This window comes from Mastigoproctus giganteus, chromosome 11 (genome assembly GCF_048544385.1).
Source record: "Mastigoproctus giganteus isolate SK-2022 chromosome 11, ASM4854438v1, whole genome shotgun sequence".
Classification (NCBI taxonomy): domain Eukaryota; kingdom Metazoa; phylum Arthropoda; class Arachnida; order Uropygi; family Thelyphonidae; genus Mastigoproctus; species Mastigoproctus giganteus.
The window spans coordinates 99934043-99960773 of record NC_143585.1 but is presented as its reverse complement, the minus strand read 5'-3'; the positions used below and the strand labels follow the sequence as shown (position 1 = coordinate 99960773).

The 26731-nt window shown below is 40.3% G+C and overlaps 1 protein-coding gene across 1 annotated transcript in view; it reads right to left on the bottom strand.

The window, feature by feature from the left end:
- Positions 1-26731, bottom strand: part of LOC150078290 (myoferlin-like) — a 452265-nt gene that overhangs the window by 163115 nt on the left and 262419 nt on the right. Inside the window, exons 38-39 of the mRNA XM_090384525.1 lie at positions 11330-11388; positions 653-754 (exon numbers count right to left, since the gene is read on the bottom strand). Coding sequence (XP_090240651.1) covers positions 653-754; positions 11330-11388 — 161 coding nt within the window. The remainder of the gene's footprint in view (positions 1-652; positions 755-11329; positions 11389-26731) is intronic.

Genomic DNA, 26731 nt, shown 5'->3' with positions numbered 1-26731 from the left:
TGAGAAAAATGATTTGAATTATTTTTTTGGCTGAAATTGTATAAGCCTATTGTCATGCATCATTTTATCAATACTAAATAAAAAAATAATAATCTCTTAACAAACACTTTTTTGTCATTTCATTCACTTATTTATTTTCAAGTTGATTAAGGAAAATTTTAGGCAAAAATTACTGTTTCTGCCATTGTTAAAAAGTGTAGCAGAACTTATTTGAACAAAATTAATGAGCAATATTCATTAGAAAGTAATTTTATTTTGGCACAACGAAATGATTCATGTTTCCCGTGAACCTCATTGTAGTGGAATTTTACGGTATTTAAATCTCAGATCAGGAATCAAACTTTAGCAAAAATGATTGTGGAGGGGGAGGGAATCCAACTCAGCTACCCACATTTTAGAGCAGTCTTTTTTTTTCTTTTTTTTTCATATCATTATTTTTGGGTAAGATTTCACAGGCTGATATTGTATATGAGCATTTACAGACGTACAGTTGCCAAGCCAAATGAATCACACACTGAGTTGTGTGTGTCGGGGGGGGGGGGGGGAGTCTTAAGCTTAGTGTAGTTAAAAATATATATATTAATAATACATTATAAATTAAATGTACAAAGTTCTGTATTTATATGTCCAGTTTGAAATATAGGTATTTTACCTGCAGCGTATCATATCCTTCAAGAAGATAACGTCCTGCCTTTTTGTAATCACCAATAGAAGCGTAATATTTTGACCACCAGTCAAAATTTTGATCTTTATCCTAAGAACAAAACAGTATTTAAGAAGTTAATATCATACATAAACACATGAGTAAAAAATACATGAAAGATTAAATATACAAGAGTTTAAATGCATTAAATTATTTTTCGGCATAATTTGCTTTAAAATATGATTTTCTTGTAAAATTCTGTTGCTATATTATATAATTAAGATGAGGATAGGCAGACAAAGTATTCAGTGTGCCAAGGAATGAGAGTTCCTTGGCAGACTGAATACTTTGGTCATTGTATAAGAGTTCATATGGTATTATATATGATCTTTATCACACACTGTGTATATATGGTATGGTCATGAGCTGATTTATATGTTGAGCAAGCAGAAAAACCACCTATGGAACAAAACCTACTCCTTCTGCCAGAGATCAAACTATAGTCATGACCAAAGAGACATTTAAGAAATTCCCAGGCCTCTGAAGGAACTAGAACTCAAACCTTCTGAAAAAAAATGACAAATCCAGTATACTGTCAGAGAAGAGAGTATAGTGGGGTTTAATCATGGATTGAAGAACAGAGTCAGGCTGTTCCACCCATAGAAGATTCTTGTAATTTTTATACTGCTATAAGATCCAAAATAAAAATTAAAAAATTCATTTGGGCAATCAATATATCACTAATTTGTTATTTAAAATATAAGTACAGTCATCCCTTGATTTGCACCATTTTGCTATTGCATGGTCAGGTTGTTGTTGTTGGTATGAAAGTTTCATGACATAAGGGCAACTGTGGCCAATATGTGTCTGTCAGTGTCATTATGTTCATTTTAATGATTTAGGATGGATATATCAGAGTGTATTTATTATTCCTAGATGTTTAATATATATAAAGAGTTCACTTAGGTCGAGAAGCTTTGAAGGCTTCTTTCGATTCCAATACCTTCGCCTCTGGATGGATTGTTGGTGCACTGAGGGCCAGAAGAAATTGGTTGTAGAGGTCAAGGTAGATCAGACAGGAGTTCATCATGTGGTTCTAGTCCTCTGGTTCTCCACAGATGCAGAAAGGTTTGTCACCCACATCAAAGTCAAGAAGACTTCTTTTAAATGATCCATGTCCAGTCAAAAGGAAGGATGTACTGACATTAGGACAGAACCAGTTGGAACATTGTTTGTTCAGGAAGGCAACATCCAGAATGAAGAGTTTAGTAATTTTACCTGTTGATGAGCTATTCCATCATGTGTGCCATAGGGAAATAAGTTCAGTCCACTCACGGAGCCATCTTGTGTTTGATGTTAGTGTCGGTATGTGTTTTAATGGTGGTTATTGCAACCTCTTTATTCTTCCTGATTGCATGAGAGAGAGAGAGGCAAAAGTATATGACATGGAGATCTAGAGGTAGGCATCCAGTAAGAACTTGTAGTGCAGCGGTTGAAGTGGTCTGACATGCATGAGTCATTTGCAGCATCATAAGCTGTTGGACCTGAAGGATCAGACATTGTATTCTTACTATTGTCATCCTATTATACCACACCATGGTGCCATATGTGAAAATAGGAATAAATACTGTGGCATAAAGAAGATGTAAAACCCGGCCTTTGTACCTTTGAGGCCCCAGTCTTTGCAGGTGAAGTGTGCCAGCATGGTAATATAGGCTTTAATTTTATCTTTGATGGAACACAGGTGGGGAAGAACATTCCTTGGTCATCCAGTGTAATACCCAGATATTTGATAGAGCATTGGTTTAAGTGATTGCCCTTTATAATGGATGATGGGAGGTATTCTTGTATACAACTTCCCTTTCAGTAGAAAGGTTTTGCTCTTTTCAGTAGAGACAAAGTTTGTTGTGCTCAGCCCACTCAGATAAGGCAGTCGGTACTGCACTGACCCTAGTTTCTATTGTAGCTCTCGTAGGTTATTCAACGATGAAGACAAGGCCATCAGCATAAGAAGTTTGTGTGACGTTGGGATAGATCCTCAGGAGTCAGTCATCCTGGATTGTATTCCACACTGCTGGACCAAGGACGGAGTCATAGGGATAGCCCCCTCATAAGTTGCCGGGTGATGGAATAGAACTTCATTTTAATAGTGAGATTGGTTAGAGAAGTAGTTCTTGAGGTAGTTGAACAAATTCTGGGAGCAGTTAGTGGACCTGATCCCCTGTTGGATGGCCGGCATCCAAATGGTGTCAAAGGCTCTTAAAATCTATAAAAATTGCTAAGACAAAGGTGGTCCAGGAATCTCTTGGAAGTTTCAGAATCATGGTCAGAGCATCAATTGTGGAAAAATCCGGCCTGTAAGACCTTTAGCTTCATATGCAGGTTGGAGGCAAAATAGCAGGAGTCTCTCGAACACTTTACCTGGTATTGGTAAAAGTGCTATAGGACAATAGGCTGATGTCCTGCCAGTGGGATCTTTTGGTAGAAGTCTTAGGTTTGCAAGCTTCCAGTGTGATGGAAATGCACCATCTTTCAGACAGCTGTTTGAAAAGCTGAGTGAGAATAGCAGGAGCAACAGTCAAAAGATGTTTGACAGACCCCCCCCCCTCGATAAGGTCCAGAACAGGAGCCTTGCCATCCTTGATCTTGCTGATGGCCATGGCCATTTCTTCTTCAGTAAAAGGATCTTCAGTAGTTGGAAGTTTTGATTGTTGGTAGTGACCTGATTATGGAAGTCTGTGTTTAAGGCAGCATCATCTTGGTAAATAAAATCATCCAGAATTTTGTTCACTGTGTCCAGCCAATTTGTTATCCCAGGAGAGCCATTATTGCGGATGGAATTGTTCCCAACAAGTTTAAACCAAGCCCCAAGGGTTCCTCTTTCCTGCTATCTCTATCAGTGTGTGCCACGAGTTTGCTTGGCATGGTAAATCCTATTGCAATATTCTCTGCAAAGGGCTCTGAATCTCTTTGTACTGCTCAGCAATGGAGGAGGCTCAATCCTGCATTTACGTTGGTATACTCGACATGAGTGCTTGAGATCATTCCATATGTTAGTAAGATCCTGCAACCACCAGAGGATGGACCTTGGACTTTTAGAAAGTTCCTTCATTGATACTTATGAGGCTTTCAGAGCAATGATTGAACAAAATCTGTTTTCTAGGTACTGTTCATGAAGTGATACTTATTGAGGGCAGAGGGGGGCTGCAGGTGGCTTTCCAGATGACCTCATCAAAAATGTCCCATTTAACTGATCTTAGAGAACCTGGAAGCATCATTCATGTAGATTTGGCAAGGGATAACTTGATCAGTAATGTAGGTGATAAGGTAGTGATCACTGGTGGTTGCAGAGTCGTGCACTTGCCATTGTTGGAGACAATTGTGATCTCCAATCAGATGCTAGAGGTGAATTCACCTCTAGCTTCAGTGGTGGCATTGTACCAACTAGTAGAGTGTGCAATGGAGTCAGCTGTGATGATAACATGTGAATCTTCAAGCAGGTCAAGACCCCTTTCCAGGGTGGCAATATCCAGATGGATGTCAGTGCCAAACTGAAAGTACAATGTGACGAATGCCACCACTGAAGCTAGAGGTGAATTCACCTCTAGCATCTGATTGGAGATCACAATTGCAAAAGGAATCAAGTCTGGTCACGATCAGGTCTGGGTTGCAGATTATGATGGCTACAAGGCACAGCTGGTTTGTTGTCTGTATCTTCTGGTAAGTGAATATCCAGAGACTCTACCGAAAACGTAGCAGGGTTCCTGCAGAAGGAGGTAGAGTTCTTCCATGATCGGATGGAGCTGAGAAGCCACAGAGATTGATTTTTGTTCATTTATTTCGGCAATGCAAAGTCAGTCTGAATGTTGTCAGGTTAGATGGCCTATTATCCATAATTTGTATCGTTACAGATTGTTTCAGCTGCTCTTTTATTTACAAGGCATGCTCCGTCCCAAATGGAGTGATTGCTGGATTTATTAATAGCCTTGCAGTTGGTGCAGATTGATTGCTTTTTGAGACATTTCATGGAGGTATGACTGTATCCCAGGCAATTGTAACATTTCAGAACTGGTATAAAGTCCCAGAAACGGTGTGATGACCAGCCCAAGAAGATCCTCTCTTGATTATGCAGAAGTTTTCTAATCCTGGGAGATACCTGGAAAATCCAGTTAAGCTTGTCCCGTGACCTGGTAGTTATTGAGTACTGAATCTTCATTTCATTAGCTGCCTTCTCCCTGTCTATGTGTCTAAATAGAATTCTATTGAAAACCTCTTCCAGGAGTCTTCCTTCTGGAGTGAGATGTCAACATCAAAGATGATGATATTTGGCCCTGTAAGTTTCAGGATCTCAAAGATGAGGCCCAAGTTTATCTTTTCCTTGTGTTGGTAATTGCTCCAGATCTGATTTAAAAGCTGCTTCCATGATTATATCCCTGTCACGGATTTTTCGGACACTTTTGCTTTTTAAATGTTGTCCACTTCGGTTTTAAGGTTTTTAAGACTGTCTTTTACACCATCACTATTCACGATATATGACAACCCTCTGCTGCCTTGATAATAGCATATGCTTATATTCTGGAGCAGGAATTTTCAGCATCCTGATGGCAGCAGCATATGACAAAGTCTGAGGAGTCCTATCAATAGGTGCCTAGGCATGAGTGGTAGAGGCAATGGTGTTCAAGGCCTCAAAAGCCGGGTTGGTCATTGTCATCGTGAATGTCATATTCGCTTGTAGCAATTGCTCTTTCATTGGTTTCAGCTGCTCGTTCTCAATTATGATTTCATACAGCATCTGTTCCAATGAGCCCCAGTGCCATGCAACATACAAATATGTAGCACTGGTAACTCCACTATCATCACTGTAAAGACAGATCTCCATTCTATGCCATAGAATCTGGATAATTCTGAGGTTTGGAATTTCCTTGTTTAATAAGCTAGGCAGATCATCTCCATCATTACCTCCCTCTGCTTGGGGGGGAGCAGAGGTTTCTGGCTGCGTTAATCCTTTTGTCTTGATAAGTGTTTTCTTGCTGGATGCAGACGGCAGGCCCCACTCTCCATTCACTTCCTTGCAATCACCATCACCAAGTGAGTTATCAACCACGATGACATCCAGGTCGTTAAGTGTGAGTGTAGACTGTCTAGTCATCTAAGTTCTGTTCCTAGTCACGGGGACAGAAGGGGTCTCCCCTCTGAGTCTTCATTGCTAGTTAACTGGCAAGCCTGTTTAAAATAGATCAACTGAAAGTTCTCAATCCAGATAAATATATGCAGGTTCAAAAGATCTGCTCTTCGAGACAAGCGAAAACAGAAATCACAAAAATACATCCAGGAGAACCTGAGAACCACATGCAGCACTATGGAGAGCAATTGGGGGGGGGGATGCACGGATAGAAAACAGTTTTTTTAATGGGATAAAACCCTTTTTGAAGGTTACTGAAGGGCACTGATGATGATGGTGACCTCATTTCCAATGAAAAATCAACCGGAAGAAGTCAGAGAAGCAGGATTAAGCAAAATATTTAGAGCTATCTCAAATTCAGTTTTTTGTGTTTGCTGTTAATGGCACTTATTTCAAAAGTGTCAGGTGGTCTCTGGGGATATTGTCCATTTCCGATCAACAGACTTCAATTCCCATGTGGAGAGAGGACTTTGGTATGGTAACTAAACAAAGCTTGTGTTGACCTTGGTCACCAGACATTGTTCGCCTTCACAGATTTTAGAGCATGCCACATAGTAAATTATGAAAGAGAAATATATAAATATATATATTATTTACCTGATGACAGGATAAACATGCATTTAGTATCAGTCAATAGTACTCACCCCAAGGAATCTTCTGATATCACAGTCATTATTATTAACTTTGTAACCACTGATTAAATGCTTATATTCCAGGAGCTCAAGTACACATAACTGCACAGCATCCGATGATCCCTGTCAGGTTAATATATAGTGGCATAGCATTGAGGGTAAGGTGCCACCAGTGGTTTCCCACAACTGTGCCATCAGTGCTCTTGTGAGGTAACAGAACTCTGTAAATGGCAGAACTCCTTCCCCTGCCGGGGTGGGGTAGAAAGGGCCAGACAAGGGAGCCGGCACTGGTTGTCATTATGGCACGTGTGCAGTGTGGCTAGGTCAGTAGGTTCAGGACAGCATCCTAACAGTGGCCCCACCAGGAGGTATATCCAGGGACAAGGTCTCTACGACTTGTTCACAGATTGGTTGAATGCTAGTGTTGGTCATGGGATCAAGGTCCCATCCAGTTTGGTTGTGGTCATTCTTGGTATGAGATCACTTCCACTGTTTGTTCTGTTGTCTGGGGCCGATGCAGTGTTGTCACTCCTGGGATCTGTGTCCCGTCCAGTAGTTCTGTCATCTTGGGTCTCTATGGTGATTGTCACATCCTAGGGTAGTTTGTGAGGTAAATGACATGCGCTGTCGGTTCAGTTGACAGGGTGTCAGTGTTTCATAGTGACATTCGTGGAAGCAAATGTCCAGTCCAATATCGTGGTACTCTGTTCTTTCTGGTTCAGTTGACAAGGTAATGGCACTCATGGGAGCAGAGTCCTGTCCGGTGAGTTGTAGTTGAAGTCAGGTTCTTCATCAGGCCTAGGGAGATTGGGGCATTGCCCTTAGACAGGTAAACAGCTCATGTGCAAAGCACAAGAGGGCCTTGTAGTGCTCCTCCTCATGTAACATAAGGTGCTCCCATTCCTTCGGGTTAAAGTGTATCTTTGTGATGAAATGACATCTGATATCCTCAAAGAGGGGACAATCGTACATTAGGTGTGACCATGTTTGGTTTTCTCCACAGTGGCATAATGGGGAATCCCTGATGCCAAATGTCAACAGGTTGGCATTAAAAGAGCCGTGTCCCATTAGAATAAAGGTGGTGTAGAGCCCCGGTGAGAACCAGTTTGGCTGTTGGGGGTACACTTGGATAATGTCCGGGATGAACTTCCAGGTTATCTCACCTTTAGTTGAGTCTGCCCATCGTGACTGGCAGGTTTGTTGAAGATATTTGGTTAATTGTTCCTTTTCTGAATTGCTGTTGTTGGTTGGATCTGTGGTGAAGCCAATGCAAGTTACACTGTTCCCTCTTGATAATTGATATAGCATGTGTGTAGTGTGTGTGTGATTTGTGTATTATAATGTGTTATGTTGTTCTTCTGGCTTCTTGTCCATAGCCCAAGCCATAGTGGGACTCTACGTTGCCCACCACCACTACCACTGGGAGGTGGGACAGGCAGTCCATCGATCTCAGGTTGCTCAAGCTTCCTGACAGAGACCAAGTTAAAAAAAAAAAGTGAGTGTAAGGGAGATAGTTTGAGGGGAAGCAAAGTGGGAAGGAAGTAAGGAGGCAGTTGCTGTTATTTGGTTTTTAGGAGCATTAGCAACCAAGGTCATATTGCTCAGAGAATAAGCAATGGTCATTCCCTGAGCTTTCCACATCCTCCGTATTTGGTCACGGGCTCGAACCCAGGTCTAATCAAGAAGCATGTGCTACACACTGCTACTCCTGCTCACCTGACTACAGAGGTGCCCAGGGGGAGTAAAGGGTTGGATCCCCCTGGGCTGAGAGGTCCACTCAGACCCAGGGAAAGTAGAAGGCTTGCAGAGCAAGGATGCCCTGCAAAGTGGAATGCCGGAATGGCATCTCACACCTAAGAGACAGGTGTCAGCAGCATCTGATCCACCAGACAGACAGGTGTCAGCAGCATCTGACCCACTAGACAGACATATACAGGTGCACGTTTGGCAGTTTACTGGTGACCAGCGAATCCTAACCTGAGGTTCAGGATTCTACTTTGGAGCATTCGGGGTTTGCAATTTCTTGTAGGAGGTTAGTCTATTTGACCAGAATCCATTTGAGTAATTTCTGCTGCAGTTTAATCCAGTAGATAGAGGAATTAGCGTGTAATATGGCTTTTAGGAATTTTCAGCTCAGTGCATGTTTGTCCAGTTCTGTGGATGTCAAATTAGGGAAGTCATCTCCGAATAGAGCACCTATGTTGGAATACTGATTGCACAAACTCAGTAAGTGCAGAATCGAGGTGTTCTTGCAGAAGGAGATACTCTTTGTTTCGTGGGTTTTGCTGTATTTTTGTCATGAGTCTGATCCGATATTCTTCATATTCAGGACATATATACATAATATGATCCTAATTTTCAGGGTCAGCAGAAGTGCAGAGAGGGTATTGCTGTATTCCAAGGGTTTCAACTTGTGATTAAACGGACCATGCCCCGTTAACAGAAATGTTACTTGTAGCACAGGAAAAAACCAGGGAGATGGCTTTGGGCCAGGAAATGCCACATTAGGATGAAATTTTTTGGTGATGGTAGTTTCATTCCAAGATTCCTGCCAAATGGCTTGCAGTCTCTCCACTAAGCAGATTCTTTCCCTCTTTAGATCATTCACCATATCTAATTGAATTCCAAGAATCTCAGTAGTGTTGGCTTTCCTTAGTCGTCAAAAGAGTCCTTGTTTGACCACCTAAAAAGGTATAGAGGCATGAAGCCGGCCAAAACCTAGAGAGCTTGGATACTAACAGCATGGAAGGCTCTAGTGACTGTAAGTAGCATAATCCCTTGGATAGTCAAGTTTTGTCTTGTTTTGCACCAAGGTGGCTTTTGTGCACCAAGCTGCTGCACCATAGTAAACAATTGGCTAAAAGATAACTTTGTAGATGAGGGCCAAAGCCCTTCATTTGAGACCCCCAGTCTGTCCGACTTATTCTAGTTATCATAGCCATGTATTTTCAGATCTTTGAAGCTATGTAAACCAAGTGGAGATAAAAAGTAAAATTCATGTGAATTACCAGGCCTGGGTAGATTTCTAATGACAGTTTGATTGGGGTATTTGCAATCTTAATGGCTGGTGGTCATCTCAGCTGAAAGGATCCTTTTAGCAATATAGATTTAATCTTCTCTCCAGATATTAGGAGCCTGTGGGTGTTGGCCCAGCACTGGAGCTTGCCGAATGCTTCAGTGCTGGTTCCTAATTGAGCTCTAGTGTCTGTGTGCACAACCAGGACTAGATCATAGCAAAGGTGAGAGACACATCTGAGGTCCATTCCAAGGAAGTTGTCCAAGAAAACGGACCAGAAGAAAGGCCCAAGGACAGAGCCCTGAGGGCAACCTCGACTGACAAGCCAGGTAATCAGCTGGTATCTAGCTGTAATCATGAGTTTTCTTTGGTTAAAACAGGACTTGACACATCCATGCAGATTTCTAGGGATATGAGTGTCAGAGTCATCTTAGAATACTGGGCCACCAGAGCTGGTTGAAAGCTCCAGTGAAGTCCACAGTAATAGCTAATGAATATTGTTGCTTCAGTAACAAACAAATATTCTGTGGTGATCAGGTATTGTATTGCATCCTCAGTACTAGATCCTTGTTTAAACCCAAACTGCTGCAGAGAGGATAAGCCTGAGTCTGCATAGTACTTTCCCAGTCTGTAGAGTAGACTTCTTTCCAGGAGCTTACTAAGAACTGGAAGCAAGAACTATGGGACAATATGACTTGGGATGTTCAGCTAGCTTGTCAGGACTTTTCAATATTAACTTAAGGTTAGCCTCCTTCCAGAAGTTTGGGAACTGTCTCGCTTCACAGCATATGTTGAATTTGGCCAGACGGTACAGTGGGAATTTGTTAATAAACTCCTTGACTACACATTTACTTCAAGAAGGTCTCTTCCAGTTGTCTTATTCTCATAGGTTGTTGTAGTGCAGTGCAGCTCTTCCAGGGTGAATGGAGGTTCCAAGTTTTCAGTGGTATATTCTTCATTTCCAGAGACAACTGATTGCTGCTCTAGGCTTAAGGGGTCATCATTAGCAGGAAAGAGAAGGTTGAGCATGTTTGAAGTGGAGTTCTCCCACGTCAACGTCAGAGAACCATCAGGTTTCGGGAGCATAAGGCTTCTCTCTATACAGTAAATAATTCCCAGATGCAGCCCTAGGGGTTTTTTGCAACTCTAGGCAGAAATGTATTTGTGGCCCTTAAGATACTTTTATTAAATATTATTATAATAAAAATTTTGAATTTCGGCACCCCAGACATTGGTGCCCCTATGCCCTGCTGACCAGGCTTATTGTGTTCCACCGACTCTGACCACTCCCCAGGGATTATTGCTAGTGGTAGACACAATTGAGAAAAAGTACTGGGTCTCCTTGCCCAACAATAGCATGATGTGTCAATATGCCCTACTTCTATTTGTAGCAGTAGTAGCAGCAGCAAATGATGCAAGAAAGCAAGCTTAATAGCATCAGCAAAAAAAAAGAAATACCTCACTCATTCATACCTTCCAATGGCTAACAGTGAGATATGTGGGGGGAGGGGAACTGTCCTATTTCTGTAATTGTAATGAAATTTGGAACAGGCTGAAAAATGCTTTTAGAAGAGCTAAATAGAGAATTTCATCAAAATTAGTTGGAAGATGAACAAGCATGCTAGAGCTAATAAGCACTTTGTGCACTTGAAAATTCAACTAAAAAATGCAAGTTGCATGCTGTATTTATATAACTATAAAAACAGATTATTTCACACAGATCTAGGCTATTTCAATGTGCCACAAAAGAAAAAAATTGCAAAAAATAATTAAACTAATTATTATTACCAATCTCAATGCTGTCCCTTAAAATATTTATTAATCTTTTAAACTGCATCTTCAGACACATTACTCACCTCAGTTTCATCTAGCTTTTCATCATTGTCATCAATATCAAGAACAGTTTCCAAAGCAGCTAAAATATTTTAAAATGTATGGTAGAATAAACAGAAACTGATATTATGACAGTGATTGGTACACTTTAAAAAAATATTAATTCACTGCAATTATACATATTAATTCAATACTACAATAACAGGTCGACAGAGACCACTTTAATGAATTTGGGGGGGGGGGGGGTATGTTATTACATAAATCATAATAACTGTACAAGTAGGATACAGATTAGTTATGCATGTAGCAATTTGCTATTGAGTGCATCAATGATATTGTGAAGGCCATTCACCATTATTTGCCTCAGTACTACACTATATTCTGGTTTGACCTACATTGACACCATTGAGAAAAAGGACAGGGTTTCTTCTCCAATAATTTGTCTAGATTTAATTGGAAGCCATGTATTGTATCAAAAAAGCCGTGAATTAGGGTTGAATTTGAAAGTGTCTGCAATTCTGTCCAGACATGATAGGAGGGAGTATATGATGAGAACCTTGTCGATCGAATCAACCCTGGAGAGATTGAGCCTTGCAAAACGGGTAGAATTTTTCTCAGCGTGGTCTGTGCTTGTTCACAGGAGAGACTGCTTCTACAGGGATGGGATACACTTAAATAGAAAAAGTGCAAGAATATTTGCTGATGCTATCGAAGCAGTGTTAGGTGGGTGGGAAAACTGCTAGCTTGGGGGGATACATGGATTAATAGATTAACAGTAGCTGCTGGCAGAGGTGAAAGTGATTCTTGCACTGCTTCTATTGGAATGAGCAGCACGCTCAAAAACAAGATGAAGGGGATTTCAGAGACTGCTGGGAGTCATTGCAGTACAAGGAAACACATGGGTTGTGTTAGGGTAGCTAAGAATAGGGACAGGTGCATGTACACCAATGCTAGGAGTTTGGTAAATAAATTTGATGAATTTGAGGTATTGCTCAAAATATCAAAGGCAGATATTGTTGGGATATCAGAGACGTGGTGTCACACAGATATAAGGAATGCAGAACTGGAATTTGGGGAGTACAATGTGTACAGGAAGGATAGACAGGATAGGAAGGGAGGAGGGGTTATGCTATTAGTTAAGAAACACAAAATCCAAGGAAATGCAGCCAGTTGACATTGCTGGACAGTGCAGTGTCAAGTCAGTTTGGTGTGACATAAGCATTGGGAGATCAAAATTGAGAGTAGGAGTGTGTTATAGGCCTAATGACTCTGATGAGTATAATAAGAAACTGCACAGGAAAATAGAGTGGGCCAGTAAATCAGAGAGTCTTATAATGGGGGATTTTAATTTCACAGATACTGACTGGAATTTGGGGGCTGGTCACTCGAAACTAGCAAGACTTGCGGATTTATTGGATGACTTTTCTACAGCAACATGTTCGAGAGGCAACCAGAGGCAGTAATACTCCTGATCTGATTATCAACAGTGATTATTCATGCATTAAGAATTTGCAGATAAAGGAACACTGGGTGACAGTGATCACAATGTACTGATGTGGGAATTACTTAAATATGTAACTACCATCAAGGCTAAAGAGAAGGACTTTTGCTCTCATAAAGGTGACTACAGATGTCTCAGATAGTTTTTGAATTCTATACAGTGGGATCAACTGCTGATTTTACCAACATTGAATTCTAAATTTGAAGCCTTCAGGGACTTAATTTTGAAGACTACTAGGCTTTTCATTCCAACTAAGAAATACTGTTCAAGGTTTAGGCCTAAATGGATGTCAGATGAATTAATGAGGCTCATGGCAGAGAAGAAAAATGTATGGGATGCATATAAAGTATCAGATAACACAGAGGCCTAAGGCAGGTATAAACTAGTCTGTAATCAAGCCAAAAAGGAGGTTAAGTAGGCGAAGGCAGATTACGAGAAATCTTTGGCAAAGAAAAACAGCAAAGAGTTCTTTACTTATGTAAACTCTTGAAGGAAAGGGATGAATCAGATGGATCACTTAACATAGATGGGTTGACTATTGATGATCATGCTCATAGCCTATAAACTGAACGAGTATTTTGCATCTACATTCACACATGAGGATTTATTCAATGAGGGGAGTGCCAGAAGTTTATCAAATGCTAAGAGGGAGCTAAGTGATTTTGTAATAACTAAGAGAGTGGAGGAGAAATTGTTGAAGTTAAACATAAGGAAGGCACCTGGGGTGGATGGGATCTATCTAGTTGTATTAAAGGAGGCAGCAAAGGAAGTAAGCAAACCCTTAGCCATAATTATGAGAGCTTCCTTGGACTCAGGGGAAGTCCCCATGGATGGGAGGTGTGCAAATGTATCATCAATTCACAAGGGGGGGGGGTTCAAAAAGTGACACAAGTAACTACAGACCTGTTATTTTAACTTCTGTTCCAAGGAAAATAATGGAATCACTGGTTAAAGAAGCATTGCAGGATCATCTAGACAAGACTGCAGTAATAGTTAAGACACAGCATGGGGTTTGTTAAAGGGAGATCTTTTCTAACTACTTTGATTGGATTTAATTTATGTTGTCACAAAGGAACTGGATACAAAAAATAATTTTGACATCATATACGTAGATTTCAAGAAAGCTTTGGATACTGTTGCACGTGGAAGACTGCTGCACAAATTGGAGCAGTATGGTATTAACAGCAAGTTACTACAATGAATAAAAGGGTGGTTGAGTGGACTAAGACAGAGTACTAATCAATGCATGCTGTTCTTTGAGGACTAATGTTACTAGTGGAGTTCCCTACGGTTCGGTGTTAGGCCCATTGTTGATTTGTATATTTATCAATGATATTGATGAAGGTATATCAGGTTTAATGTCCAGGTTTGCAGATGATACAAAGATTGGCAGGGTTGTTAACGACAGTAAAGACAGTATACTACTCCAACTGGATCTAGATAAGTTGGGAAAATGGGCTGAGAAGTGGCAACTGAAGTTTAACTTTGACAAATGCAAAGTACTGCATATGGGTAGCAATAACCGAAGAGAAATGTACCAACTGTGGGGTACTACACTCAGGGAAGTAAAAAGTGAAAAAGACCTGGGGGTAACTTTGCAGTCAAATATGAAGTTCGATGAATAGTGCAGACGGGCTGCCAGGGCAGGTCATGGAGTCTTGTCAATGATATATAGGAATTTTGTTAGCAGGGACAGGGAGGCGATAATCACGTTATACAAGGCAATGGTCAGGCCACACAGTACTGTGTACAGGTCTGGAGGCCTCATTTTATGAAGAGTGTAGAGTTGCTAAACGAGTACAAAGAAGGGCAACAAGATTAGTGAGGGGAACAATGGGGTGATCTTACCAAGAAAGGCTTAAATTCTACAAATTGCAATGCCTGGAAAGTAGGCACCTGCAAGGTGATCTGATTGAGGTGTATAAAGCATTGGATGAGTTGAGCAAGCTGAATGCTGATGGGATTCTTCGTCTTGCTCAGATTAAGAACCTGAGGGGGCACAGATTCAAACTGAGGAAAGACAGTTGTAGAATAGATGTGCAGAAATTTGCCTTTAGCCAGAAGGTAGTTGATTGGTGGAACAGGCTTCCATCTTTTGTTGTGGAAGCTAATAATCTAAATAAATTTAAGGCTGAGCTGGATAGGCATTTGGAACAAATGGAGGAGTGAAATAGGAGATTTTTTTTTTTTTGGCTGATGCTGCATAAGCTTGCTTACTTGCATCGTATTCCTCTACTAATGCTATCACAAATAACTGTGACAGTATACATTATGTCATCAAGCTGCAGCTTAAGAGCCAAACTACTGATACTATTATTATTATTTATTATTAGTCATATGGTGCAAGGAAGCCTGAGCCTTATGCTGCACCAGCCAAAAAATTTGAGTACCCTGTGTGTGTGTGTGTGTGTGTGTGTGTGTGTGTGTGTGTGTGTGTGTGTGTGTGTGTGTGTGTGTGTGTGTGTGTGTGTGAGAGAGAGAGAGATAGGAGGAATTACCAAAAAAGAGAAAAATTATGATATCCGGCTCAAGACCCTGGGTGTGCCAAGCCCATACGATGGATATTTTCCAAGCAAAAAGCTTTTTTAATCTTCTGATCAAAGAGATTCCAATTAGCTTGGGCAGTTTTATATCTTGGAAAATTATGATTAAATCTATGACTGTCAGGAGATAAAGAAGAGACAATATTAAATGAAATAACATCGCAATTGCTGCCAGACCAAGAAGAATGGACTTTCTAATCTGCCAGGCGGTGACCTAATGCTCTATATTAAATAAAGTAATGTCTAAAAAAGATTGCCCAGAGGTAGAAATGAATGTTGGAATTTGGCTTGGAGAGTTCCAGAAACAGCATTCTTTTGACAAGACGAATTCCTCCAGAAGCACTACCTTGGAATCAATTGAGGGACTATCCCACATGGTAGAAGATGCATTTGCATCAGCTAAAATGATAACTTTTTTGCCAGAAAGTTTAATTAAAGCACCTTCAAGGTAATTGAAGAAAGGTTCAATCTGTTGGTTAGCCTGACAACACTGCATATGAAGTGCATATATTTAAAGTACAGGCACTCTCCGACCTACAAAAATTCGACCTTGTGTAAAAAATGTCCGTGTGGAAATCAGCTGTAACTGGAGACTTCAAGTTAACTACAGCGTTGTCTCCAGTGGGAATTTTCCAAGGAAGCCAGGCATTAACATTGCCCATTTACACAGATCTCCACAATTTATCATGTGATGTGCAATGACTTGGATGTCTCTAGAATGGGAGCTTCTTGTTAAACTATTTCTTCTTTCATCTCATTTTTACACAGTTATTTATACTACTGCTCTGCCTTGCAGATAACTGTTTTTTTTTTACATGTTATCCGAGTCAGTCTAAAAAAGTGCCGTACACTTACATTAGAGCAAAAATTAGAAATTGTGGAAATGTATGAAGGTGGTAAAACAATAAAGACCATTTCACGTGTTTTAAGGCTGGCAACACTGTGAATACAACAGTGAAAGATAAAGGATGAATAAAAGAACATGCAAAAAAATTCCACACCTTTAAAGTCTACTGTGAGAAAAGAAGGCATTCATTCAAATTTCCCAAATGAGTATTTTGCATCTACACTCACACATGAGGAGTTATTAAGGTTTGAAAATGGCAGAAGGTTATCAAATTGTAGCAGACTGCTTAATGATTTTGTAATAACTGAGAGCAAAGTGGAGGAGAAATTGTTTAAGTTAAACATAAGAAAGGCACCTGGGGTGGATGGAATCTATCCAGTTATATTAAAGGAAGCGGCAAAGCAACTAAGCAAATCCTTAGCCATAATTATGAGAGCATCCTTGGACTCAGGGGAGGCCGCCACGGATTGGAGATGTGCAAATATATCCCCAATTCACAAAGGGGGATCGAAGGGTGACAAGAGTAATTCCAGACCAGTTAGTTTAACTTCTGTTCCGGGTAAAATAATTGAGTCACTGGTTAAAGATGCATTGTAGGATCATCTAGACAAGACTGCAGCAATAATTCAGACACAGCATGGGTTTGTTAAGGGAAAGCCTTGTCTGACAAATTTGATAGGATATTATGATGTGGTTACAAAGGAACTGGATGCAAAAAATAAATTTTGATATCAGATATATTTGGATTTCAGAAAAGCTTTTGACACTGTTGCACATGGAAGACTATTGTACAAATTGGAGCAGAATGGTATTAAGGGTAAGTTGCTACAATGGATAAAAGGATGGTTGAGTGGCAGAAGACAGGGGTGGTAATCAATGGGTGCTGCTCTTCATGGACTAATGTTATTAGTGGCGTCCTACTGGGTTCAGTATTGGATCCACTGTTTTGTATATTTATCAATGATATTGATGAAGGTATATCAGATTTAGTGTCGAAGTTTGCAGATGATGCAAAGGTTGGCAGGGTTGTTAATGACAGTAATGGCAGTTTCTACTGCAACAGGATCTAGATAATTTGGGCAGATGGGCTAAGAAGTGGCAACTGAAGTTTAACCTTGACAAATGCAAAGTACTGCATATGGGTAGAAGTAACCCCCGAGAAATGTACCAACTGTGTGGTACTACACTTAAGGTGGTAGAAAATGAAAGACCTGAGAGTAATTGTGCAGTCATATATGAAGTTTTCTGAGCAATGCAGACAGGCTGGCAGGTCAGGTCATTGGGTTTTGTCAATGATATATAGGAATTTTGCTAGCAGGGAAAAGGAAGTGATTGTCCCTCTGTATAAGGCAATGGTAAGGCCACGCCTTGAGTACTGCGTACAGGTCTGGAGGCCTCGTTTTAGGAAGGATGTGGATTTGCTTGAGCATGTACAGAGAAGGGCAACAAGACTGGTGAGGGAATGAAGGGATCCTCTTACCATGAGAGGCTTTAGTTCTGCAAATTGCATTGGCTGGAGACTAGGCACCTGCGCAGTGATCTGATTGAGGTGTATAAGGCCTTGAATGGATTGGGCATGCTGAATTCTGATGGGATCCTTCCACTTGTTCAGATTATGAACCTAAGGGGACATAAATTCAAATTAAGAAAAGATAGATGTAGAATAGATGTGTGGAAATTTGCCTTTAGCCAGTGGGTGGTTAATTGCTGGAACAAACTTCCATCTGTCATTGTGGAAGTTGATAGGTTAAATAATTAAAGGGGGAACTGGACAGGCATTTGGAGGCAATGGTGTGATTTTTTTTTTTTTTTGGATGACACTGCATAAGCTCATACACTTGCTTTCTTGCATCACATGCCACTACTACTACTACACGTCAGAGAGTGACTGTATATGCCATTATCAAGACCACAGTTTAAATTTTTGGATGAAAAGAACTCTAAATCTCAAAAGTCCTCTAACAGACAGTAAACAAAAAATTTGAGGATAGGAAAGAAGAGACAGACACGAGATGATAAAACATGGTATGAAATAGAAAAGGCCAACCTCCATTAATTTCAGTTTGCCTCCAAAGTGTCAGGTCTGCTACCATAGCTTCAACTCTTATTTTAGTTTCATCAGTGAGTGAGTAAGCATCGTGAAGACCTGTAAAATGCAATCAAGAGATATATCCACAATATCAGATGCTGATACTTTTCATGTCTATCTCTTCTTTCCTGTCCTCAAACTTTTATGTTCACTTACTGTCTATTAGAGGCCTATTTTTGAGATTTGGTGTTTTTTCATCCCAAAAATAAAAACTGGTAGTAGACCTCTCGCTTTACAGACAAACTAAGGTTAATAGAGCTTGGCCCTCTTCCATTTCATGCTGTATTTTCTCATCTCACGTCTATCTCTTCTTTAATGTCTTCAAACTGTTGCTTTTGTCTACTGTATAGAGGCTGCTTTTGGGATTTGGAGTTCTTTTTCATCCCAAAATTAACACCACAATCTTTACCCAAATTCTGGCATATATTTTAAATATAAAGCAGTATACATCTCCAATGGAGAAGAACTTTTTATTTAGAGTAATGTAATACTCTTGGCAAAGGGCCTTCACAACATGAGATCAATGCTCTAAGTAGCAAACTTAGTTTTCTTATTGTTATATAAATAGGCAATGCTGCACTTGTATAATAATGTTTCATTGATGTCATGGCATAAGGCTTTATGTCTTAATTTTCATAATAGTGTAATATTTTTTAATAAAAGACAGTTTATCATGTAAAATATTTAATTACTTTTATTGGTATGAAAGGATGTAAACCTCACTGCATTTTTTCAGATGTCTGTATCAGTCTTCAGGCTTGGATTTTGGGTTTAGAAAATCACTACACTATAGGAAAGAACATAACTGCACCAAACTAAGAAACATTAGCTACAGAATTCTGTAACTGATGTCTCCATGTTATACCAATTTTCTAAACCCAAAATCTAGGCCTAAGAACAAATTTACATATAGAAATTTAAAACATGGCCAAGTTATTTTAGTCATTCAAACTGTTCAGATCAAACTGTATAAATTTACCTTTTCATACCAATAAATTAATTAAATATTTCGCATCACAGGGGGGTCTAGTGTCCTTAGGAGACTTCGCCAGGCAAATGCTCCACAAAACCTCTATAAGGTAATAAACAGCTACCTTACAGATTTACAGTGTCTTAGTACGCACCAGGTTCCAGGAATTGACACACCCTGTGAATAAAGGCTGCCCGCAGGGTTCAATCCTTGGCCCTTTCTTTTGGAACATTGTTCTGGACAAATTTCTGGCCTTGGATCTGGCCCCGTGGAAAGCCTGGTTTTTGCAGATGACATGATTTTCCTTGTAAAAGGAAACTTACGAGTGGTTGTAGAGCAAAGATCAAATGCCGCCCTCTTGCAGCTGCAGGAGTGGGCACAAATGCACATGCTCAAAATATCGCCTGAAAAAAAACCAAACAAATACTTCTAAAAGGCAATTTGGACATAAGAAGACATCCACAAATCAAAATTAACACAACCACTATAAAAATGGTAACAGAACTAAAATATCTTGGAGTGGTCTTTGATTCAAAATTAACTTTTTACCCCCATTTGATCTACTTGGCGAAGAAAGTGATAAATTATGCAGGTGTGATTGCCAGGATTAGTCGAGCAGACTGGGGACTCAAAAGAAAGACCCTGGCAATCATATACTGTGCAATGTTCCTACCTGTTATCACCTATGGAGCCGGTGCGTGGTTCATTGCTCGTCCATAGTAAGAAATAGGAATAAATTAGAATCGATACAAAGGACAATACTACTCACTATTACCAGCGCATGTCACACAGTAAGCACACCTGCACTACAGTTGCTGGCCAGAACTCTCCCACTTTACCTGGAAGTAGCCAAAAGAGGCTTATATTATAGATTTAAAAAGGGCATACCCACAGAATTTCTGGGGATAGCCCTTGACACAGCCAACACCTTCAATTATGAAAGAAAAAGAATAGCCACAAAGCTCCACGAGCTATGGCAAACAAAGTGGGAACAGGAAACCAGAGGTCTGGTTACCAAACGGTTTCTGCCACGGGTGTCAATGGTTAGCCCAAAGCCACTAAGTGGTATGCCCCTGGACTTTTTACAACATTTATATTGACAGGTCATGGCTCCCTAAAGGCGAAACTAACCTCCTTAGGCCTGGCCGATGACCCAAACTACACCTGTGGCGAAAGTGAAGACTGGGCACACATTCTATATGAATGTAGAAAATATGACATCCCCAGAACAGAGCTAATAGCACAGATTGGTCCCCTTCCCAGGGGAGAAGAACGTCTGTTCATCATAGAAGAGCAAAATTATAAAGCTTTTACATCTTTCACATAGAAAGTATTCGAAATGCGCAGAGTAATGCAAAGAATGGCAATTCAGCCCCCCAGCAATTAAACAATAATCAATAATAAAATTGCCCAAGTTTCCCACCACGCCCAGACGATGACTTAAAAACTGTCAGGATAGCAGTATTCTGCACCCTGACAGAAACTTGACATGACAAACCTCCCCAGGATTACCCTGCCATGTGTAGGAACCTGGGGCCCCATGCCAAATAAGTAACCACATAGGGAAGGGAGATGTACAGGGAGCAGATTAGCTGAAAAATATCAGTAAGCTAGTAGCAAAGGGATGCAATTTAGAATGAATGAATGAGAATGAAAGACAATGAATACCCTGGGAACTGAGTGAACTAGGAATTATGGTAAAAGGGAATAAATGGCAGTTTTGGTGAAAGAAAGAGTGACCTAGCATGAGGGAAAGAGTAAGTAAATGGGAATGAGTGGAAGAGCAAATGTAATTGGCCGAAAGAATACAAAGTTAAAAATAACTTACATCACTTTATACATATTGTACTAACAAACATTTACTAACCACATAAACACTATCACTGCATTCTCCCCTGGCCTGCAAAAAAAAAAAAAAAAAAAAAAAAAAAACTTGTGCCTAGGCTTGCACCACAACTGAAGAATAACAGTAAGTTGAGGTGCCCAGAGAGTGCAGTGCAAAAAGTAAGAGTTGAATAAATGAGATGAGAGCTAGAAGAATGAATAAAAGTGTAAGCATATGAGAAAAAGAACACAAACCATAAATGCTACAGTTAAGTACACACTAACCTTAGTTTTAATTTGCATTTAAATTTACACTACACATCATTGCATCCCCTCCTGGTGTGTGAGAAAAAGATGAATGAGTGAAAAAAAAAAAAAAAAAAAAATATATATATATATATATATATATATATATATATATATAATAAAACTTGGAAAAAAATTATAAAATAAGAAAAAAGTATTTTAAAAAAATAATAATAAAAATAAATAAAACATAAAAATAAATAAATAAAAAAAAAAAAGAAATGCAAGTAGAGTGAGAATGCAGATTATGAATGAAGTAAATGTGTGTGTCTCTCCCACCCCCTTGCCTGGTGGGTTCCCCACTGCCAGCTAACATATCCCACCCCTGGAACGGGATGGGTAGATTAATCTTCATACCGGATTCGACACTCCTTGGACAGGACACCGATGAAGACATTCTGTGGCTTTGCTGCCAACGGCGATCTGAACTGGGTACTCTTACCTGGTTCCCTTTAAAACCCCATCCCCAGGCAGGGGAGGGAGGACACGGATCTCTGTCTCCTCTCCTCCCTGCTCCATACTTCGCCTGATGGGGCTCGTCTCCACTGACCTCATTGGGGATGCCTACTCTATCGTCCCTATTCTTCTATCTGTTTTCCCCCCCAGTCTTCAATCTCCCTCCCTCTCTAACTAAATCAACTGAGCACACCCTTAACAATGCCGCCAAATTCTAATCAACGTCTAAATTCTACCGGTTTCCTGTAAATCTCTAAGACAATTAACACTATTAGCTAGGTATAGCCTCACATGTCTAAATTTAATAACATCAAAATTTTGCCCGACCTAATTGGCCTTTAACACATCTCTTTAGCGTTCAACCCCCAACCAGCAATTTCCTAACAGCAATCCCATTAAGCATTAATGGGAAACGCAATTTTTTTTTAATAGGTCCTAGCCACTGAAATCCCAGGAAACTAGGTGGCAGGACCTGCCAGAGCAATTTGTTGTGATAGTGGATACACCCGGCTAGCCTCCACGTGGCAGGGTATGGGCAACGTTGGGCCCCACTAGGGGCCTGGCAGCTAATAAGCCGGATAAACAATGGGCACAACATATCACACTGCATAGACATGGCCCACACACTTTCAAGTCGCTGGCTTGACAGTGTACTATCCTCGATACAGTGAAACACACGCGGAGATGGGAGTAATCCCAGGTGCCGTCCGACACGAACATACCTTATAACATACCTTATCACAGGGGGTCTATTATGAAATAGTGTTCTCACATAATGTCCTTTCTCAATTTACATATATATATTTACATATATCAAAACACATATATCAATTTACATATATATATATATTTTGTTTCCATTATATTATCTTCCCTTTCATCAAGTACATAGTTTTTAAAGCACTATGCAAGCAATCTGAATGTCTTACCCTTAGAAGACTATGATTTGCATATATAAAATCATAACTAGCCTAATCAATATAAGTATACTTTATATGATATACACCGATGAGCCAAAACATTATGATCAGCGAGTCGTTATGCAAATCAAAGCAACTGCAGGTGAACTACGGTGCGTGCGCGGGCCAGGACACTGTATAAAAAACACCTGATACTGAGCTCCATTAATCAGTGTTATTCTTGTTCTTCAGATGGGAAAGGCAGTGGACTTAAGAGTTTGACAAAGGCCAAATTGTAATGGCCAGACAACTGGGGCAGAATATATCTGAAACGGCATAGCTGGTGGGGTTGCTCATGGTCAGCCGCAGTTAATACCTACCAAAAGTGGTCTGAAGAGGGGAAACCCACAAACCGCTGGCGAGGTTTTGCACAAACATGGCTCATCGATGCTCGAGGTGAGCGAAGGCTCTTCCGGATGGTATGTGGAACAGAAGGGCGACTACACAACTTGACGGTAATTGGAATGCTGGTGACAGGACATTCCATTTCATGCAGTACATTGAACTCTGCTGAAAATGGGGCTGCATAGCCTCAGGCCGCTCTGAGTGCCCATGCTAACCATGGTTCACTGGCGACAGCACCTACAATGGGTACGCGAGCATCGAAACTCAATTTTGGTGATTGGAAGATGGCTGTCTGGTCCAATGAATCACGTTTCCTGTTGCACCATGTGGATGGCCGGGTACGTGTGCCTCATTTACCTAGGGAAGTGATGGCACCCGGATGCACCGTGGGACGAACACAAGCCGGTGGCAGCTGTGTCATGCTTTGGGCGATGTTCTGTTGGGATACCATGGATCCAGTCATCCATGTGCTGGGCACTCTGACATCTACCAACTACCTAAACATCATTGCTGACCAGGTACACCCTTTCATGGCAATAGTCTTCCCCTCTAGCGGTGCCATCTTTAAGCAGGACAATGCACTATGCCACACTGCCCAGATTGTTCTAGACTGGTTCAAGCAAAATTAATGAAAATATTAATATTAATGAAACTTTTCATTCATATCATAAAAAATATTTTTTACTTGAATACTTTTTATTTTCTATTTTTTGGTGGATAGAAATGCACCATCCAAAATATCTGCAGAAATCCTTCTGATAAATACATTCTTGAAAATTCGAATTTAGTCAATTTTTCACACAAATATTTTTTATATTACTTTTTTTTTTCTTTTAGTACCATGTTAAAACCAAAAAACACCTCTAATTCACTTAAATTTTTAATCAGCAATTCTAGCCTTTCTCCATCAGAAAGGCTATTATTGCCATTAGCATTAGTAAAGGCACATGATACAAGAAAGTAAACTTATATAGCATCAGCCAAGAGGAAGGAAAAAAAAAAAAAAAAAACCATGTATCATTTCACCTACCCACTTGTTCCAATTGTTTGTCTAGTTCTGCCTTAAATCTATTTAAGCTATCAACTTTTACAAAGACAGATGGAAGTTTGTTCCAGCGATCAACTTCTACAATGACAGATGGAAGTTTGTTCCAGCTATCAACCACCCACTGACTAAAAGCAAACTTCCGCACATCTATCCTACAACTGTCTTTCTTCAATTTGAATTTATGCCCTCTCACTCAAGCGATTATTCTGAGCAAGAGGAAGAATCCCATCAGCATTGAGCATGCTCAAACCATTCAAGGCTTTATATACCTCTATCAGATCACCTCGCCGGTGTCTAGTCTCCAGACACTGTAATTTTCAAAACTTAAGCCTTTCTTCGTAAGAGCAACCCTTTGTTCCATTCGCTAATCTTGCTGCCCTTCTCTGTACTCGTTCCAGCAGCTCTACATCTCCTTCTTGAAATGAGGCCTCCAGACCTGTATACAGTACTCAAGGTGTGGCCTGACCATTGCCTTATACAAGGGAATAATCACCTCCTTATCCCTGCTAGAAACATTCCTCTATATCATTAAAAAGACACCATGAACTACTCTTGCAGCCCATCTGCACTGCTCAGAAAACTTCATATCTGCCTGCACAATTACCCCCAGGTCCTTTTCATTCTCTACCACTGTCAGTGTATACCACAGGGTTGATACGTTACTCTGGGGTGACTATTTCCCCATATGTAGTAGTTTACATTTGTCAATATTAAGCTTCATTTGCCACCTCACAGCCCATCTGCTCAACCTTTCCACATTCTCTTGCAGCAGCATACTGTCAGTAGTGTCCTTAACAACCCTGCCAACCTTTGTATCTTTTGTTTTTTTTTTTTTTGGTAGTTGTTGGCGCATAGGCTTCTGTGGCCATAATGCACCTCCCAAGGTTTTTGCAGTACTTTGATCCAAGCCCGAGGCGGGAATCGAACCCGCGAACTGTGGGTTGCCAGGCAACCACTTCACCCACCTGACTAGCCCGGTCGGCAACCTTTGTATCAACTGCAAACTTTGACATTAAGCTTGATATACCATCATCAATATCATTCCACTAATAACATTAGTCCATGATGAGCAGTGTACATTGATTACCACTCTGTCTTCTCCCCCTCAACCATACCTTTATGCATAGCAGCAATTTGCCTCCAATGCCACACTGCCCCAATTTGTGCAGCAGTCTTCCATGTGCAACAGTATCAAAAGCCTTTTTAAGATTCAAATATATAATATCAAAGTTATTCCCTGCATCCAGTTGTTTTGTGACTGCATCATAGTATCCAATCAAATTGGCCAGGCAAGACTTTCCCTTAACAAAACCATGCTGTGTCCTAGCTATAACTGAAGCCTTGTCTAGATGATCCTGCAGTGCTCTTTAACCAGCGCCTCCATTAATTTTCCTGGAACAGAAGTTAAACTCACAGTTCTATAATTACTTGTGTCAGCCTTTGATACTCCTTTGTGAATTGGGGTTACATTTGCACATCTCCAGTCTATGGGTACCTCCCCTGAGCCCAAAGAAGCTCTCATAATTATGGCTAAGGGTTTTCTTACTTCCTTTGCTGCCTACTTTAATATAACTGGATAGATCCCATCCACCCCGGGTGCCTTTTTTTATGTTTATCCTCAACAATTTCTCCTCCACTTTCCTCTCAGTTATTACAAAATCATCTAGCTCACTGCATACCTTACTTCACCTCTGGCATTCCCCTTCCTGAATAACTCCTCATGTGTGAATGTAGATGCAAATTACCCATTTAGTTGTTAGTCACCTGAGCAGGATCACCAACAGTTGAACCATCAATATCCAGTGGACCAATCTGATTCATTCCTTTCCTTCTAGAGTTTATATAGGTAAAGAACTCTTTTCTGTTTTTCTTCGCATCCTTTGCCAAGGATTTCTCATAATCTGCCTTTGCCTGCCTAATCTCCTTTGTGACCTGGTTACAGACCAGCTTATATCTATCGTCGGCTTCCAACGTCACCCATTAATTTAAATGTATCTGATGCATTTTTTTTTTTTTGTCATGTATGTCTCATTAGTTCATCTGACATCCATTTAGGCCTAAACCGTGAACAATATTCTTAGTTGGTATGTAAAGCCTAGTAGCTTCCAAGATAAATTCTTTGAATGCTTCCCATTTTGAATTTGCTTTGGTAACATCAGCTGGTCCCACTGTATAGAATTTAAATACTGTCTCAGACCATCGTAGTCACCTTTACGAAAGCAAAAACCCTTCCCTTTACCCCCGATGGTAGTTACCTCTTTGAGTAAATCTCACTTCAACACACTGATCACTGCCATCTAGTGGTTCCTTTATCTGCAGATTCTTAATGCATGAAGAATCACTACTGATAATCAGATCAAGAGTAATCTAGTTGCCTCCCGAACATGCTGATGTAGAAAACAATCATCCAATAAATCCACAAAAGCCTTGCTAGTGTGTGAGTGACCAACTCACAAATTCCAGTCAATATCTGGGAAATTAAAATCTCCCATTATAAGACTCTGATTTACTGGGCCACTATTTCCCTGTACAGTTTC